Source organism: Pelophylax lessonae, assembly GCF_965119305.1.
Source record: "Pelophylax lessonae genome assembly, chromosome: 1".
Lineage (NCBI taxonomy): Eukaryota > Metazoa > Chordata > Amphibia > Anura > Ranidae > Pelophylax > Pelophylax lessonae.
In genome coordinates this window covers 5,700,724-5,719,167 of record NC_138768.1, presented here as the reverse complement: position 1 = coordinate 5,719,167, position 18,444 = coordinate 5,700,724, and the positions used below count along the sequence as shown (strand labels likewise).

Below are 18,444 nucleotides of genomic sequence, written 5' to 3'. Positions count from 1 at the left end.
AGGTACCTGCTCAGGGGTGCCCTGTTCCGTAACAGGACCCCTAACTGACATTTTTGACACTTTTGGGGGTACCAGTGACATTACTACAGTAATCATTGCTATACGTATGCACTGTTACTGTAAAAATGACACTGGCAGGGAAAGGATTAACTTTATTGGAGAAGGAGGGGTTAAGTGTGTCCCTAGGGGCGTGTTTCTAACTGTGATTGGATGTGGCTTTTCTTGTAACAGCAGAGATCTACGGTCCTACATAGCAGGACCGTATGATCTCTGCTGTTACACAGGGGAGAATGACAGGCGGCTTTGTTTACATCAGCCGCCTGCCTTTCTCCCGGTGTAACCGACGATCGCGAGTGACAGGCGGACATCGGGTCTGCCGCTCACAGGCGCAGGAGGGGGGGTCCGTGAGCGAGCGGGAGTGTGCCTCCGGCGGCGCGCGCTCGCTCCCTAGAGCCTGACAGGCTAGCGACGTCACTTTGCCTGTGAGGGGCTGACTGCCGACGTAGATAGACGTTAGGCAGTCGGCAAGTGGTTAAAGTGCCATTCAGTTTGTGTAAGATACGATTCTCTCTGTATAACTAATGTAATCTAAAGTCTAATTACACTTGCCAAGTGCCAAGTAGTGCAAATTATTCATGGAATTTTACAAAACATATAAACTATACGGCCGAACGTTAGTGGTCACCTGACCATCCCACCACACTCATTATTATGGAGTTTCCCCTCTCATTGTGTCTATTTAACTCTATTAGGAAATCTTTCCACAATACTTTGGAGTGTATAGAAGGTATTTTATGACTATTTAGGCAAAAAAGAGACCGGGTACTGATATTGAATGGGAAGATCTGGCGCACTGGTGCTCCAATTCATCCCAAATATTGTACATTCAGTAGGAATGGTGTCAGTGGTCTGCTCAGGCCATCTGATTTCCTCCACACTAAACTGGTCACACCGTGTCTTTATCCACTTAAGCCCCGGAGGATTTGGCTGCTCAATGACCAGGGCCCTATTTTGCGATTCGGCACTGCGTTACTTTAACTGACAATTACGCGGTCCTGCGACGCTGTACCCAAACAAAATTTACGTCCTTTTTTTCCCACAAACAGAGCTTTCTTTTGGTGGTATTTCATCACCTGTGCGATTTTTATTTTTTGCACTATAAGCAAAAAAAGAGCGCCAATTTTGAAAAAATAACAATATTTTTCACATTTTTTTATATGAAATTCTCAAAAAAAATGTAAAAATCAAATTTTTTTAACATTTTAGGCCAATTTGTTTTGGTAAAAAAAAATCGCAATAAGCGTATTTTGATTGGTTTGCGCAAAAGTTATTGCGTTTACTAACTACGGGAAAGATTTATGCCATTTTTATTGTTTTTTTTTTTTAACTAGTAATGGCGCCGATTTGCGATTTTTTTTTGTGGGGCTGCGACATTGCGGCGGACAGATCGGACCCCTGACTGACATTTTTGACACTTTTGGGGTACCGGTGACATTACTGCAGTAATCAGTGCTATACATATGCACTGTTACTGTAAAAATGACACTGGCAGGGAAGGGGTTAACTTTATTGGTGATTAAGGGGTTAAGTGTGTCCCTAGGGGAGTGATTCTAACTGTCAGGGGGCGTGGCTTGTTAGATCATCACAGAGACATACGGTCCTATATAGCAGGATCACGTAGCCTCTGCGATGATCTAAGGGAGAATGACAGACGATTGTGTTTACATCAGCCGTCTGTCTTTCTCCCTCTCCTGAGGCAGATCGTGAGTGGCCGGCGGACATTGGAGCCGTCAGTCACACATGCGGGGATGGCAGGGAACGAGCGGGGGCGGGAGCGCGCCACCGGCGCCACGCGCTCGCCCCCTATAGTCTCTGTAACCACAGAGACATGGGTGTGTTTACATCAGCCATTTGTCTTTCTCCCTCTGCTGCGGGAGATCGCGAGTGGCCAGCGGTCATCGGAGCCACCAGTCACACGTGCTGGCTCCCTAGGGAATGAGCGGGGGCGGGAGCGCGCCACCGGCGGCGCGCGCTCGCCCCCTATAGTCTCGTGGGCGAGCGACGTAGGTCTACTTTGCTTTGCCTGTAAGCGGCAGAGTGCCGCAGTAAATGTACGGTGGGCGGGGCGGCAGTGGTTATAGAGCCGGCTCTATACACAGGGGCACAACAATGCTGGAACAGAAATTAACCAAACTGTTACGACAAGAACACAAGATCCTCTCACTAGAAACACCTACACGATGATTTGGAGGGCAGTCCACAAGATTTGGACCTTGAAGAGCATGAAGAGTTTGAAAAGTTTTAAAAAAGTTTGAAAATTACGTTGAAATCACACACAAACTGTAATTAAAAAATTTTAATAAATTAAAGAATGATTCAACTCATGTATTTATTTATTTATTTTTATTTATCTAAACAGGTTTTCTTCTTGAATATCACTAAAATAAGGCAGCGCTAAATATTTTATGTCAAAAAATCTCTAGAAATTGCATTTCATAACTGTAGTTCCTTTTTAGTCCTATTTATTTCTTATTATACAGAACAATATCATAATGATGACGATGACGATGATGATGATGATGATGATGATTGTAGCTATATGACTGAATTTTTATGCTCTGGTCTACAGCATTATACATTGGGTCAGTGTGTGGTAGATTTACAATCATCTTTTCCCCAGCATTGTTCCTCTTGTGTTCAGCTCAGGTTTTAAAAGTAAAATGTAGAGTTTTGGAGAAAACATACACAATAATATTCCAGCACTGGAAGTCAATATGGCGAATATTTCCACAGCCACCATGTATTTCCCTCTGGTGCTCAGATAGGCCGGGATCATGGCAATCCAGACACTGCAGAACACCAGCATGCTGAAGGTGATGTACTTGGCTTCATTAAAACTGTCCGGTAATGTCCTCACCATGAAAGCCAGAACAAAGCTCACAGCTGCCAGAATCCCCATATAACCCAACATAGAGTAGAACCCAATAACTGACCCTTCATTACACTGAATGATGATCTTCCCAGGATAGGAGTCCATGTCATACTCCTGAAATGGTGAGGAGATGGACAACCAGAGAATGCAATTCATAGCCTGAATGGATGAGCAGAATAACATGACTGTATTGGGAAGTTTGACTCCCACCCATTTTCTACAAGAGCTTCCAGGTCTGGTGGCTTTGAAAGCAACAAAGACCATGATGGTTTTGGCTAGGATAGAAGATACTGAGATGGTGAAGGGAACTCCAAAGGAGACTTGTTGCAGCATACAGGTAATATCCACAGGACGGCCAAGGAAGAGGAATACAGACAGGAAACTCAGTATGAGGGAGAGGAGCAGAATGAAGCTGAGGTTCCGGTTATTGGCTCTGACTATGGGAGTGCTCCGAAACCAAAAAAATAGCCCAAGTGTAAGGAGAGATATTTTAGCAAATATGACTGAAGATACGGAAAAAAATAAAACTAGAGTATCCTCCTCGTATGATAAATACTCAATGACCTTGTCAATACAAATATTTTTAGCTTTGTTAGGCCATTCATTTTCAGGACACTTCTTGCAGTTTTCACTGTCTGTAGAGTAAAAGTGAATATAACAGTAAGCATGGTATACCAAGAATACAGTTAGTTAACATTTCTGTATTTTTTTCAGTAATTTGCCTATTTTACCTTAAAGTTGTTTTTGTAGTTAGGATGCAATATTAAATATGAATTAAAAGCCATAAAAAAGGAAACATGTTGGGGTACTAAAGGCAAATAGGCTGTTCACTTTTAGATAGACATTTTCCTTAGCTTAGTGAATGTGGCAAAAAAACTATTTGCAAACAATATCCAATCACATGCAAAGTAAATAAAAACATTGTTTGTGTGTGTGCACGTGATTGGAAGATGTAAGTCAGCAGAGCTTCACTTCTTTCATAAAGCTAAGGGAAAATTTCCTTGTAAAGTGAAAAGTCTATGAATATCTTGAGAAAGCCACTGCATAGTCATGAACAAAGTGTAATCATACCCTACTAAAAGTAAAAGAACCTTCAGCCTCAGTTAATGCCATGATGTCATGCTATATACCGAACAAAATTATGAACGCAACACTTTTGTTTTTGCCCCCATTTTTCATGAGCTGAACTCAAAGATCTAAGACTTTTTCTGTGTACACAAAAGGCCGATTCTCTCAAATATTATAAGCATAAAAGGAAAATAAAAGCAGCGCCAAAATTAAATAGAAGTGGAACAAACGTCCCAGGTAATGTCCAATATATAAAAGGAGGAAAAAACCAGAAGGAGATCCCGGATACCAGTGGTGAGATCAGGAGGAATAAACACCCAGTCGTGATAATCATCCAAACTGCTTACCAGATAGTAGGTAAAATAGGCATAAATCACTCTCAGAGAATCCACACAGGGAAACCGAATGATGGACCACTGAAACTATTCAAACCGGGACCTTATTGTACCTCTCATGGACCGAATGATAGACATAATAGGCACCTCAAAAAATGGAGATGGACAATAGTGTAGACTGCACAAATATATATTTATTGAAGTAAAAGAGTAGTACTCACATTCTTGTGAAAGTGGCATAGCATGACATAAAAACCGCGGTGTACATAGCGTGCTGAACATCTGTGTCGCCTTACGCGTGTCGTCAAGGAAGTGACGTCATCAGAGGCGGAGCTTACAAGGACGTCAGCACGCATAAATAGGACTCGGCCGGAAATTACGAAAGCGGAAATGTCCGCTGGTGCATTCCATTCAGCCGGCTCCACAAACCGGAAGCTCTGAAGATGAAACCACAACAGTAAACATCCCCAGATTCCGGAAGAAAAGCCGAACACCAATGGGATGCAAATTTTTGGCCTCACAACAAAAATGATGCATTAAACAGTAAAACAAGTAAATTAGCGCTAAATATAAAATAGACAATAGATGTGTAAATCTGTGTTAGTGATCACTTCTCCTTTGCCGAGATAATCCATCCCCCTCACAGGTGTGGCATATCAAGATGCTGATTGGACAGCATGATTAATGCACAGGTGTGCCTTAGGCTGGCCACAATAAAAGGCCACTCTAAAATGTGCAGTTTTATCACACAGCACAATGCCACAGATGGCGCAAGTTTTGAGGGAGCGTGCAATTGGCATGCTGACTGCAGGAATGTCCACCACAGCTGTTGCCTGTGAATTGAATGTTCACTTCTCTACCATAAGCTGTCTCCAAAGGCGTTTCAGAGAATTTGGCAGTACATCCAACCGGCCTCACAACCGCAGACCATGTGTAACCACACCGGCCCAGGACCTCCACATCCAGCATCTTCACCTCCAAGATCAAAGGAGACCAGCAACCTGGACAGCTGCTGCAACAATCAGTTTGCATAACCGAAGAAATTCTGCACAAACTGTCAGAAACCGTGTCAGGGAAGGTCATCTGCATGTTCGTCGTCCCCATCGGGGTCTCCACCTGACTGCAGTTAGTTTGTCCTCGTAACCATCTTGAGTGGGCAAATGCTCACATTCAATGGTGTCTCACACTTTGGAGAGGTGTTCTCTTCACGGATGTATCCCGGTTCAGCTCATGGAAAATTGAGGCAAAAACAAGTGTTGCGTTTATAATTTTGTTCGGTATAACTGTAACATAATTGTAACAATTAAAATCTCTTATCTGATGCCTTTTGGTTTGTTCAATATGCCATCAAAAGAGTTTTTTTTAGACAGTATCTGTTGGGAAGTACAAAAGTGTTGGAGAAGATCTTAAGTAGAAAGTAGGAGGAAGAAGCTTCCTGCTGTCTGCTTGAGAAAGCCTCCAACACTCCGGAAGTGTGGAAGGAAAAAGAGAAAAGCGACTTTACAAATATTCATTTTCTGATTCAATATCAGAAAATATGTTTAAAGAAATATAAAGCTTACCGGATTGGTTTGATATTTCTCCCTCTGAACATGGAGCACAATTATAACAACATGGGTGATATCCTTCTCTTACAGATTTTCTGAACCCTGGAAGACATTCCTCAGAGCATCGACCCCTTGGGACCTAAGATAAAATAAGATGATCTGAAGTATTCAAGAGCAACATTGCAGATATAATAGTCCAATTGTCTATTATTTATAGATCTATTCTATAATAACTGTAGCAGAGAAGTAGTTTAATCTACAGGGTCTCCGCTGGTAGACAGGAAAACAGGTAATAATCCAAATAGGCAGGTACAGCATGCAACAATCCAGGTAGCGTTATACCATCCTTCCCTCCCAAGAACTAGACAACACATAGGCTGGGAGTCAACTAGAACTGATCGTTTATTGAAAACACAAGAGATCTACACTCTGCGAAAACCCCTCCCTCTTTGAGCCATCCCCCAAACAAACACACATCCCATAATAGCTTACAAGGCAGACAGGAACAATAGGACAATGGAATGCAGGTATTCACAATAACAAACCCCACCCCACTGGCATGGGTCTATGAAACACTTCTACCATTTTGTAGCCATCTGCAATACATCCCCACACATCTCCTGAGGGACACTGCTCAGAAATATGATGGTCCCAAGTGAAAGAGTTCTCACTCTCTCAACACAACCCACACTCTCAGTGTCCATTCCGCTACAATAACTATAAAAAATACATTATTATTTTATATTTAATGTGCACAGTGTATGAAGACTTTAGGTTTAAAGACTGAAGGTTTAAAAGTAATATGAGGAAGTATTACTTTACTGAGAGAGTAGTGGATGCATGGAATAACCTTCCTGCAGAAGTGGTAGCTGCAAATACAGTGAAGGAGTTTAAGCATGCATGGGATAGGCATAAGGCTATCCTTCATACAAGATAGGGCCAGGGACTATTCATAGGATTCAGATATATTGGGCAGACTAGATGGGCCAAATGGTTCTTATCTGCCGACACATTCTATGTTTCTATGTTAAGACACAACAGGAAATAAGAGGATTTCCCATCTCTGACAGTTGTCACAAGAACATTACATGAACATTACAAGAACATTAAGTTTCCCTTTACCTCTTGTTCTTTTGACCGTTCTAAATTTTAGGAGATCTCTTTATACTTTGTCCCTGTGACAATGGTCACCAGAAAAATAGAGAGGCTGAATCTCCTCAGTGGAGACACAGACATCAATAAAAAACCTGGAAAAGGGTCTAATTCTTTCACACGCCGCCCGAAACTAAAGAGAATAAAACAATTTGCCTTTACATAAACTTTGAGAGTGCTACATGACCCAAGGTATAAAACAATAAAATGAAACATCTTTTCTGTCCTTCTTTTATTGTCACAATAAAATATGTTCCTTTATGATATATTTTTGGTTTTCAAAGTCAGTCACACTCTCACCCCATATATAAGGCAATTCTCTCAATAATACAATATATTTTCTATTCATCTTTGGTTTCTTTTGTTTTTTTTTTTTCGTTTTGTTTTGTTTTTTTAACAGGAACATTGTTTAGGAAATTGGACATAAAAGGAAAAAAGGAAGGCGCCTCTAGGTGCAGTGTTAATGTTAATGACACACAAATAGAGAACACTTACAAGATCATTTGTCACTTGCAGGCATGTAAAGTCATCACAGGGGTTCATTCCATGGATTCCCTAATGGCTCCCTTTCCCTGAAGCCGTCCAGCAGTGTAGGGGGATGGAGAGGAGAGGCGTGGAGCATTATGGAGAAGTGCCTCATAATCCATTGCTTAGGTGCAGTGAATAAATTATTGACGTCAGTAATTTATTCACTGTACCTGAGCAGTGCATTGTGGGATGGCTTGTGACGTCAGATCACTATATAAGAGCTGTCTAAATCAAAACAGCTCATTCCGCAGGAAGCGTCCGGAGAAGCAGGAGCTTCTTCTTTTCTTTTTTTCTGTTTTTCGGGCGGAAGGGCGAGTGATCATCAGGGGACAGTATTTTTTTATTTTATAACTTTTCCAAAACTGGCTTTTGTCATTATTTTTTTTTGTACACTTTTTTGGTGAATGGGTAGGGGTACCATGTACCCACTATCCATTCACATGGGGAGGGATCTGGGGGTCCCCTTGTTAAAGGGGGATTCCAGATTCCGATAAGCCTCCCCCCTGCAGACCCCCACAACCACCGGGAATGTTATATAGCAGAAAGTGAAAAATATTGGCTGACAGTCTTCTTTGTAGGTGTCATTGAATATTTCATTCATATAAAAAGAAAATTACATTTCATAGCAATGTCCCACAGAAACTGCTGAATGTTGAATATGAAAACTCTCCATTTTTTAAGTGAAATAATCTCTGGTAAGGATCCACTTTATATTGTTACCCGTCATATCCTAAAAAAAATAGACATGTCCAATAATTCCTATAAGATAGGAGAAATATTTTTCCTTAAATTGGCTCTGTGTCAGTCACAGGATGTCCTGGCTTCCAGGGTAAATAACACCCAGGTTCACGCCACTCCCGGGGGCACCTTGTGAGGGCGCTGTCCCGGGGGCACCTTGTGAGGGCGCTGTTGGCTCACCGCCGGTATCTAACTTTCACTGTGTAATGGTGCAGAGAATGGTGCCGATGTCATCATTTCAGTCCCACTCTCTGCATCACTGATTATCACACAGCCCAGAGAAGAGACAAAGAGGAAGAGGACTCTGCAGAATCACCTCCAATGTTGGCTGTCCTACGGGTGTTGATGTTTGCTGAATTATGTTAAACTATAAGAATAGTTTTTACATTTTAGAATGGGGCGCCGCAAGACTGTCTAAAATTTTAAAGGGTGCCTTGACGAGAAACATTGTCCATATGCTCTTTTTCCACTATTTCTCTGGGTTCTTGCTGTGAACCTTGCATTGATTATATTAGTAGCCTAGCAGGCGTTCTATTTCTAATTCTTTTCTATTCTTCTTTGTACGGGAAGTGGGTAATTTTTTGGACGGCCATGTTACTGCCTGGGTGATGAGAAGGAGGTTGGGTTGTGCCCAAAGATGGGCTTAACCGGTTGCCGACTGCCGCAAGTACACATACTGCGGCGGTCAGCCCCGGCCAGGCAAAGTGATGTACCGCTACGTCACTAGCCTGTCACTTCCTTGTGAGCCAATAGCGGGCGAGCGCGCGCCCACGAAGGCGTGCGCCCGCCCCGGCTCGTTCCCTGGGAAGTCCGTGCGTGTGACCGGCGGACCCGATGTCCACCGGTCACTCGCGATCATCCGCCGTGAAGGGAGAAAGGCTGATATAAACAAGCCGCCTGTCATTCTCCCCTGTGTAGGAATGGTGATCATATGGTTCTACTATGTAGGACCGTTGATCACTGTTCCTACACCAGTAGCCATGTCCAATCACAGTAAGAAGCACGCCCCTAGGGGCACACTTAACCCCTCCTTACCAAATAAAGTTAACCCCTTCCCTGCCAGTGTCATTTTACAGTAACAGTGCATATTTATAGCACTGATTACTGTAGTAATGTCACTGGTAACCCCAAAAGTGTCAAAAATGTCAGTCAAGGGTCCGATCTGTCCGCCGCAATGTTGCAGTCCCGCAAAAAAAATCGCAGATCACCGCCATTACGCGTTAAAAAAAAAAAACAACAAAAATGACAGAAATCTTTCCCTTAGTTAGTAAACGCAATAACTTTTGCACAAAAAAAAATCAAAATACGCTTTTCGCGATTTTTTTTACCAAACGTATGTAGCAGAAAACAAATTGGCCAAAAATGTTAAAAAATTTTGATTTTTACATTTTTTGGGGGGGAATTTCATATAAAAAAATGTGAAAAATATTGTTATTTTTGCAAAAATGACGCTCTTTTTTTGTTTATAGCGCAAAAAGTAAAAATCGCACACAGGTGATCAAATACCACCAAAAGAAAGCTCTGTTTGTGGGAAACAAAGGACGTCAAATTCGTTTAGGTACAGCGTCGCACGACCACGCAATTGTCCGTTAAAGTCACGCAGTGCCAAATCGCAAAAAAGCCCTGGTCAGGAAGGGGGTAAAATCTTCCGGGGCTGAAGTGGTTAAAGCTCCAAGCTAGTATGTTTTTTATAATAGATCAGCTTCACCAGTGTAACTCACCTTGTCTCCTTTCCATGATATTACCTCTGGTTCTAGTGTAAGTTGCTGACCTTCTGATTGGGACCCATCAAACTGGCCCACGGGCCTCCAATAGATGACATTTTTACCATCTTCATGTACTACCAAATTTACAATTTCCATTGGGCTGGGCAGTTCTCTTTTATCATTAAAAAAAGTTAGCTTGTCCTCCGGATTCTTGTACCGGACTTCTTTTACATAGCGGGACAGCTTAAAAAAATGACAGAAATGATTATAGGTAACAAGTATATAGAACATTTAATCTATTTTTGATTGCTTTTTTTAAGTAGATTTTATTGAGATAAAAAACGAACAAAACAAACTGAAAAAACAATATTACAAGAGTGTTTTGTGCATTAAATCGGAGTTGCAGCCTCAAAAACCACTTTGGGCCATCCGCTTGCTAAAAATCACCTAAAAATCACCTAAATCACCTAAAAAAGAAATGGATAGTCAAGATTTTTTTTTCAATTACTTACCTTGTTATTGAAGAAAATATACTTACCTTTCTTCCACTTCCTCCCTGTGTGGCCGCCATCTCTTCCTGCTTGCATTGACTCCTGGGAGCTGAACGTCATCGCTCCCAGGAATCAATGCGCCTGCACCGGCCCTGCTCGTCACTTCCAGTGCAGGCACGTCATTTCCTGCTTAACAGCTTCTGGGCATGCCCAGAAGCTGTGCAGGGATGATGCGCCTGCACCGGAACTGACAAGCGGGACCGGTGCAGGGCATTCTGGGACCGAAGAGGACACCGAAGAGGACGCCCTGGCTTCAGCTGCCCACACCTGAGATGGCAGCACTGGACAAGACATTTTCAAGGTAAGTATTTCTTCTAAATGGTAAGTGCGACCTGGGACATTTCAGAGGCTATCCATTCAGAAATGCACCAGCCCTGACTGTCCCCGGGGTATTTTTATCTCAAAAACTTTTCCGAGGTCAGAACTCCGCTTTTAGATAATCAACCACAGGTAACTAAGTATGTAATAATAGAAAGAAAGGGGGGAGAAAGAAATGAAGAGGGTCCGTGGGAACTAGACCAATACATAGTCTAAGCCATATAATATAATGCACAAGAAAATCTATAGTTGGATGGATCTTTAGAAACTGTGACTTTGAGAGAGCATTCATGGAAGGGGAGGGAAGGTGAAGAAGGGAGAGAATGGTGCGATGCTGTATTTAGGTATCACCAGATCTGTTGAGGTCAGAGCAAGGGTCTCTATAATATGTGAAGGTATAATTGTATAAATTAATTTCCCGTAGGGGAAGAATGTTGGTCATAAATTGACGCCATTTGGTTTCAAATCTGCCCTTGGAGGAGTTGTGGTTAAAATCCGTGTTCAGATAGTCTTTGTGTAGAAGGCCAAGAAGTTCCTTTTTGAGCTGAGCAATGGTTGGGGCAGAGGGTAAGATCCAATTAGAGAGAATAGTTCTCCGCACTGTGAGAAGACAACTGAGGATCCGTGTCTTGTGTCGGTGAAGTGGTCCATCGGACCACGTCTGCAATTGCTTGTCCCAGTGGCCAAATATAAGCAAGAGCGGATCTTTCACAAGGTTGAGTAGGGTGATCCCCCTAATTAAGGATAGAACCTGGTCCCAGAAGGTTGAGATGAAATTGCAAAGCCAGAATCGGTGAGCCAGTGAGGGTCTCGGAGAGCGACAGAGGGGGCACATACCCACTTGGGGGTCATCCTTATTGAGCAAGAAAGGTATATGGGCCCGGTGAAATGTCTTCAACTGAGTTTATCTCCATATCTCGTTTAGCATTATTTGCAGAGTTTTTCTGTAGCCCAATAAGATTTTCTGGGCAATATCAGGGTCTGAAAAGTGTTTGCCCCAATTGGCAGCTGATGAGGAGGCGCTGTCTGGAGTGATGATCCCCAGCAGCGGTTTGTATAAGTTGGAAATACTATAGTTGTTATCCTTGAGTAGCCGGTCGGTGAATGTGTCATGGAATCTGTGCCTCCGCTCTAGCCCTAATTGCCTGAGGTAGCTGAAGCATTGGTGTAGATGAAAACTATGAGCGATGGGGAGCCGGAATTTCTGTAAGATAGTATGCGTGGGGAGGGGTGTGCCAGAGTCCAATTCACAGAGGTCGGAAAACTTAGTCAGGCCCTGCTGTTGCCACAACAAGAAGGTGGTGTGTTCCAGTTTGATTGCTTTCTGATTGATTATCTAGTTATATCTCATTTAGAGGATGCCATTGGTATGAGATGACCTGTCTGCCCTGGTATTTATAAGTAGATGAATGGTATGTGTGCTTAGGGCGGGAGTACAAAGCAAGGATTTACATTTCTGTGTAGTCAGCTATTCTCCGACTGACTGCATGCTAGTTTCAGGGCAGAGTCTTCAAAGAATCTGAGACATCTCATCTTTACTGATTCGGAACTAATGTGACCTCCTTATTTCAGAGAATGGCTGTTTCACTTTGCATAGAATACCCAATCACTTGCAAGGAGAAATACATTACAAAATAAACAGCCTATATGCTTTTAGTAAACCAACAGCAATGACTCCATTAAAGCCTAAGTCTACCTAAAACAAAACAAAAATCAGGGGGTGCAGGCTGGCCACGATCAAAGATCTTTCCTTGTTGCAGCTATGGGGGAACAAGTTCCTTTCCCAGCCACTTCTCACAACTCCATTGCCACTCACCTTAGAGCCCTGACTCCCGGTGACACCACCATGTTCCACAAGAAGAACCAGCCTGCTGGGCCTCGCAAATTCATAGAGTTCTTCGGCAGCTCACAGCCATGAGACTCCCAATATTGCGCTGGCTCAGCATCCACAGCGGCACCTCCAGTCTCTCACCTCACTTCTTCACAGGCAACATCCCACTCTGAAGCCACATCCATGGACTGCTCCACACCTTAAGGAAATCACTCCAGGGGCCAATCTAAATGAACTGCATCCTCTCCATACTCCTCTCCATCACAGCCTGCTCCGGTAAGCTAGAAACATCTCTCGTTCCACCATCCTGACCAAGATGCTGATTCTGATGAGGAACATGAAGCTTCCATAGCTGGTGTACATACAGTATCTCACAAAAGTGAGTACACCCCTCACATTTTTGTACATATTTTATTAGATCTTTTCATGTGACACCGAAAAAATGAAAAAATGACACTTTGCTACAATGTAAAGTAGTGAGTGCACAGCTTGTATAACAAAATAAATTTGCTGTCCCCTCAACCCTTGTTAGTGTTACAAGGTCTCAGGTGTGAATGGGGAGCAGGTGTGTTAAATTTGGTGTTATCGCTCTCATTCTCTCATACTGATCACTGGAAGATCAACATGGCACCTCATGGCAAAGAACTCTCTGAGGATCTGAAAAAAAAGAATTGTTGCTCTACATAAAGATGGCCTAGGCCAGTTATGGCGAACCTTGGCACCCCAGATGTTTGGGAACTATATTTCCCATGATGCTCAACTACTCTGCAGAGTGCATGAGCATCATGGGAAATGTAGTTCCAAAACATCTGGAGTGCCAAGGTTCACCATCACTGGCCTAGGCTATAAGCAGACCCTGAAACTGAGCTGCAGCATGGTGGCCAAGACAATACAGTGGTTTACCAGGACAGGTTCCACGCAGAACAGGCCTCGCCATGGTGGACCAAAGAATTTGAGTGCATGTGCTCAGCATCATATACAGAGGTTGTCTTTGGGAAATAGACGTATGAGTGCTGTTAGCATTTCTACAGAGGTTGAAGGGGTGGGGGGGAAGGGGGTCAGCCTGTCAGTGCTCAGGCCATATGCAGCACACTGCATCAAATTGGTCTGCATGGCTGTCGTCCCAGAAGGAAGCCTTTTCTAAAAATGACAAGCAGACTAAGGGCATGGATTCCTGGAACCATGTCCTGTGGTCTGATGAGACCAAGATAAACTTATTTGGTTCAGATGGTGTCAAACGTGTGTGGCGACAATCAGGTGAGGAGTACAAAGACAAGTGGGTCTTGCATTGTGGTGGGAATGTCATGGTCTTGGGCTGCATGAGTGCTGCCAGCACTCGAGAGCTACAGATCATTGAGGGGACCATGAATGCCAACATGTACTGTGACATACTGACGCAGAGCATGATCCCCTCCCTTCAGAGACTGGGCCGCAGGGCAGTATTCCAACATGATAATGACCCCAAATACACCTTTTAAGAGATTGGGCCGCAGGGCAGTATTCCAACATACGGAGCCCAAACACACCTCCAAGATGACCACTGCATTGCTAAAGAAGCTGAGGGTGAAGGTGATGGACTGGCCAAGCGTCTCCAGACCTAAACCCTATTGAGCATCTGTGGGGATCCTCAAATGGAAGGTGGGTAAAAACCTGAGCATGGCCCAAGACAAATTTCAGCTCTATCATTTATATGCCTCCTGCATGATCCACCACCTTATTGGAGAACTTCTACTGTAAACGTATTGTTCCCCCGAATGCTACTAAGAAGTGTTTTATTGCCAACAGATTCAACACAGTATCTTTTTTTAATACTTGTTACATGTTACAAATATATTCTCCCCAATCCCTCCAATACTCCTAGAATTGTGTAAGTCGAATTTAATCTAATAATAATATTTTGTATATACTGGATCTTATCATAATATAGCTTATTTATACCATTATACCACAAAAAGGGTCCATGCTTTGAAAGGAGTCCTGCACTTCCAGATGGGACATTTACTATGTCCAATAAACACATTTCCATCAGCACACCTCTCCTACATCCAATAACATATAGATACTTTCCAAATAATTTCTTAGCCATTCCCTGCCAGAAACAGGGCCTAATGATTGTAATTAAGACTGCTGTCTTCTATGTCCTACATTATATTCTCATCTGTTTGATTATTGCAGAATTTTATACACACATCAGCTCTGTTTTCTTAAAGAATAAGTTCAGCTTTAAAGAAAAAAAAACATGAATAAATGCACATCTTTTTGCAGATAAAAATATTGCATTTATTTCTTTCTTTTTTTTTTTTACTTGGAACTTATAAAGCATTGCACCCACAATCAGAAGATCATGGGTGCCATGCAGGACTCCTACAGACTTGTAAGTGTATCTGTCTGCTCGTACCTCATACGGACAGGCAGGGCCATCTTACTGAATAGGCACGCTGGGCAGTTGCCCGGGGGCCCTACTCTCCCAGGGGGCCCCATCTGCCCTGCAACCCAGCCCTAACCAAGCATTAGTCCCGATTCCCGCGTGCATCCCGCCGCCGAACTTAGCAGGTGGCAAGGACCTGTTGGCCCTGCACTGCTGTCTCGCCACTTGGGCCGTGGAAGGGGAGCCCATAACTGAAGGAATATCTGTCTGCCTCCACGGGAACAGGCACACACAGGACAGTCAAGTCTGACCCCCGTCCATGTGTGTGTTCACAGGATCCAGCTGCTGAACTTGGAAGCTGTCATTAGCCTGGCACTGCTGTACCAATAAATATCGTCTTATCAATAATTTGCATTTTTATTCTAGTGGGTGATTGTGTAGGCAGGGCCCCAGTGCACTGCATTGCCCGGGGCCCTTTAATTTTCTTAAGATGGCACTGCGGACAGGCAGATACACACTGACAGGAAGAGACAATGAACTACCAGAGTGCTTAACAGCACTGTGGTGATTTATTGAGAACTACAAACCGACAGCCACTAAGTTTTACCTAGTCTAGGGGGGAGACTTTGAGCCTGAGGCTTGGGTGCTGGAGGGATCCTCTTACAACACCCAGAGGTGTCCTGTCCAGAGGCACGGGAGCAAAAGTGAAGAAAGCGGGAACCAGAGAGCACGTCCAGGAGGTCTCCAGTAGAAGTCAGCCGATTGGGCTGGTGAGTGTGCAGTCTGGGAGGAATGAGGGACGAAGCCAGGAGGGCTTGTGAATGGGGAAGCTGCAGTCAGGGGGGCTGGAGAGGCCTGAAGAGGTGGTGCAGGGACCAGTAACCATGGGAGGAAGTGCAGTAAAAGTGCTAGTGTTGTCATCCCATCGTTCTCAAGTATAGGGGCGCCCGGTTCTTGCCTGTAAAGGGTCTTTGCTATAGACTTTTTCCAGGGTGACACCACTGAGGATCTGCAAGCAAGTTTGTGCAGGAGACAGAAGAGGAATGTATATAGACTGTATATAGTTGAAGTGTTCAATGCTGATGAGTCAAGTGGGCATCCCATAATCATCCCATTCTCGTCCACATTTATTTAACCCATAAATATTGTGGCAAACACAGCCACTGTATATTGTCCTTCGTGTATGCATTATGTTTATTGCATGTGTATACCTTTAATAACCAAGTGTTTGTAATGTAATGCTACAGCCCTTCTCCCCCCACCTCCCCCTCCTGTTTCTGTGTCTAATTGTGTGGATTCATGACACATAGACAATGGTCTGGACTGGAGGCATCTCTCCGCAGGGGGTGTGTATTGAGAGACTGCCTGTTTACCAAAAGCATTAGGTTCTCTGTAGCCTGTTTCAATGTACAAATGTTCAGTTCCCATTGGTTGGTCCTTGTCCCCTTCCCCCCCTTTGGCAAGGTTAAGGGGAGTTTCCCTAACTGTGGGTAAAACTGTATGTCTTGAAATTTAATAAACAGTTTAAGCTCTGCATGTTGAACCCTCAACACCTGTGTGGATTGTCTAGTTCTTTGGAGGGAAGGATGGTATAACACTACCTGGATTGTTGCATGCTGTACCTGCCTATTTGGATTATTACCTGTTTTCCTGTCTACCAGCGGAGACCCTGTAGATTAAACTACTTCTCCGCTACTAATATAAAACACAAAAACAACTGCGAGACTTGCGATTTCCTTCCTTGACAGCAGACCAGATTGCGATGTTGGAGGTGGAGTTTACTAAAGATGAGGTCCATGAAGCCATCACCTCTCTGGCTGCTGGCAATGCATCAGGCCCAGGTGGCTTTCCCTTGGAGGTATACAGTCGGGATGTGGCCATCGTGGCGCCGGTTTTGGTGCGGGTGTATGCTGCTTTCTTCCGGGAGGGGAGAGTGCTTTTGTCTATTGTAACGGAACCTCCGACCCACACTGTACTTGTGGTCTTCCGTCAGTATACAGGTTCCTCGCAGTCATGAACATGGATATCAAATCCCAGCTGCCGTCATACAAAGCTAGCTTGACACTTAGCTTGTACTAGAATCACACTTTACTGAACAGTTACACAGAATTTACATACACTTGAGAAGTATGTCAGTCACTACATGAACAATGACCCGAATAATTACCCAAAACATCACACAATGGTTAGATAATGAGGTACAGCTGACTCATGGCTAATCCCATCTAAAGTGCCTTGCAAAAGTATTCATTAACATGCTAATTAACTCAGCGCACTTAAACCAGACTGGGATGACAAGACTGCAGACAACAAAGCTAAAACAAAATACAAAATTACACATTATCTCAATACACAAACAATAGGAAGAGACCCCAGTATCGGTCTGTCTGTCTCCTACATTTTAGTACATGGAATACCCATCTTTTAGGAGTCACAGACTTCATGGCAATGGTCTACAACAGTCTAGGTCTCCCAGTGTAAAGTGGGATTAAATCTTCATATTTCTATATTGCTGACAAATGTTACTGTCCCACTTGAAGCAATCCAAACCATTAAGTATCTGTTTTTCACTACCAGTGATGGTGAACACCGTCACATCTATGTTCTCAGCTACGGTGGTACTGATACCCAAACCTGATAAAGATTTGACCGATTGTGCATCCTATCGCCCTATATTGCTCTTGAATATAGATTGCAAAATACATACAAAGCTCTTAGCCAAGCGTCTAAATTCAGTGATTCTTGGCATCATCCACCCGGATCAGACCAGCTTTATGCCGGGAAAATTCACCTAAAAACAAAGTTGCTGGACATTTTCCTGCCTCAGTGTGCCTGACTGTGCAGGGTGGGGGATCCCATTTCACTTGTGTTGAGTAAGGATGATCGAACTTTTGAAAAGTTCGGTTCGGCCAGAACATCCGAACTTCCCAAAAGTTCGGCCCGGATTTCAGAACCCCATTGAAATCAATGGGACCCGAACTTCGGTAATCAAAAAACACAATTTTTAAGCCCTAAAACCCAATAAATGCCCCTAAAAAGTGCCTAGGGTTCTGGGTCATGCCCCATTAACTATTAATCACACAAAAAAAGTTCTTAAAAATTGTCATTTTTGATAAAAAAGCCAATTATTGAAAAAAAAAAGAGAGATTTTTTGATTTTGACTTTGGATTTAGTATCTGGGGGCTCTAAAAGGTGTGCATGTGAAGTTTCAGCTCTGTAGCATGTCCAGAACCATGAAAAAAAAGATAATTTTTCAGTAGAACAGGGATGTGGGACCCTCCTTTTACACCTATATGATCTTTTTTTCTGGTTCTGGACATGCTACAGAGCTGAAACTTCACAGGTACACCTTTTAGACCCCCCAGACACA

At 43.3% G+C, this 18,444-nt stretch overlaps 1 protein-coding gene and 1 pseudogene across 2 annotated transcripts in view; both read right to left on the bottom strand.

The window, feature by feature from the left end:
• LOC309567775 (vomeronasal type-2 receptor 26-like) overlaps positions 1-18,444 on the bottom strand; it is a 411,836-nt pseudogene that overhangs the window by 317,452 nt on the left and 75,940 nt on the right. The gene's annotated exons all lie outside the window — the stretch shown is intronic.
• On the bottom strand, positions 2,666-16,955 carry LOC309567805 (vomeronasal type-2 receptor 26-like; the record flags this gene model as incomplete). The annotated part of the gene is made up of 4 exons (XM_082273256.1): positions 2,666-3,567; positions 5,898-6,021; positions 10,022-10,249; positions 16,884-16,955. The coding sequence occupies 4 exons, from the start codon at positions 16,953-16,955 to the stop codon at positions 2,666-2,668; spliced, it is 1,326 nt and encodes a 441-aa protein (XP_082129382.1).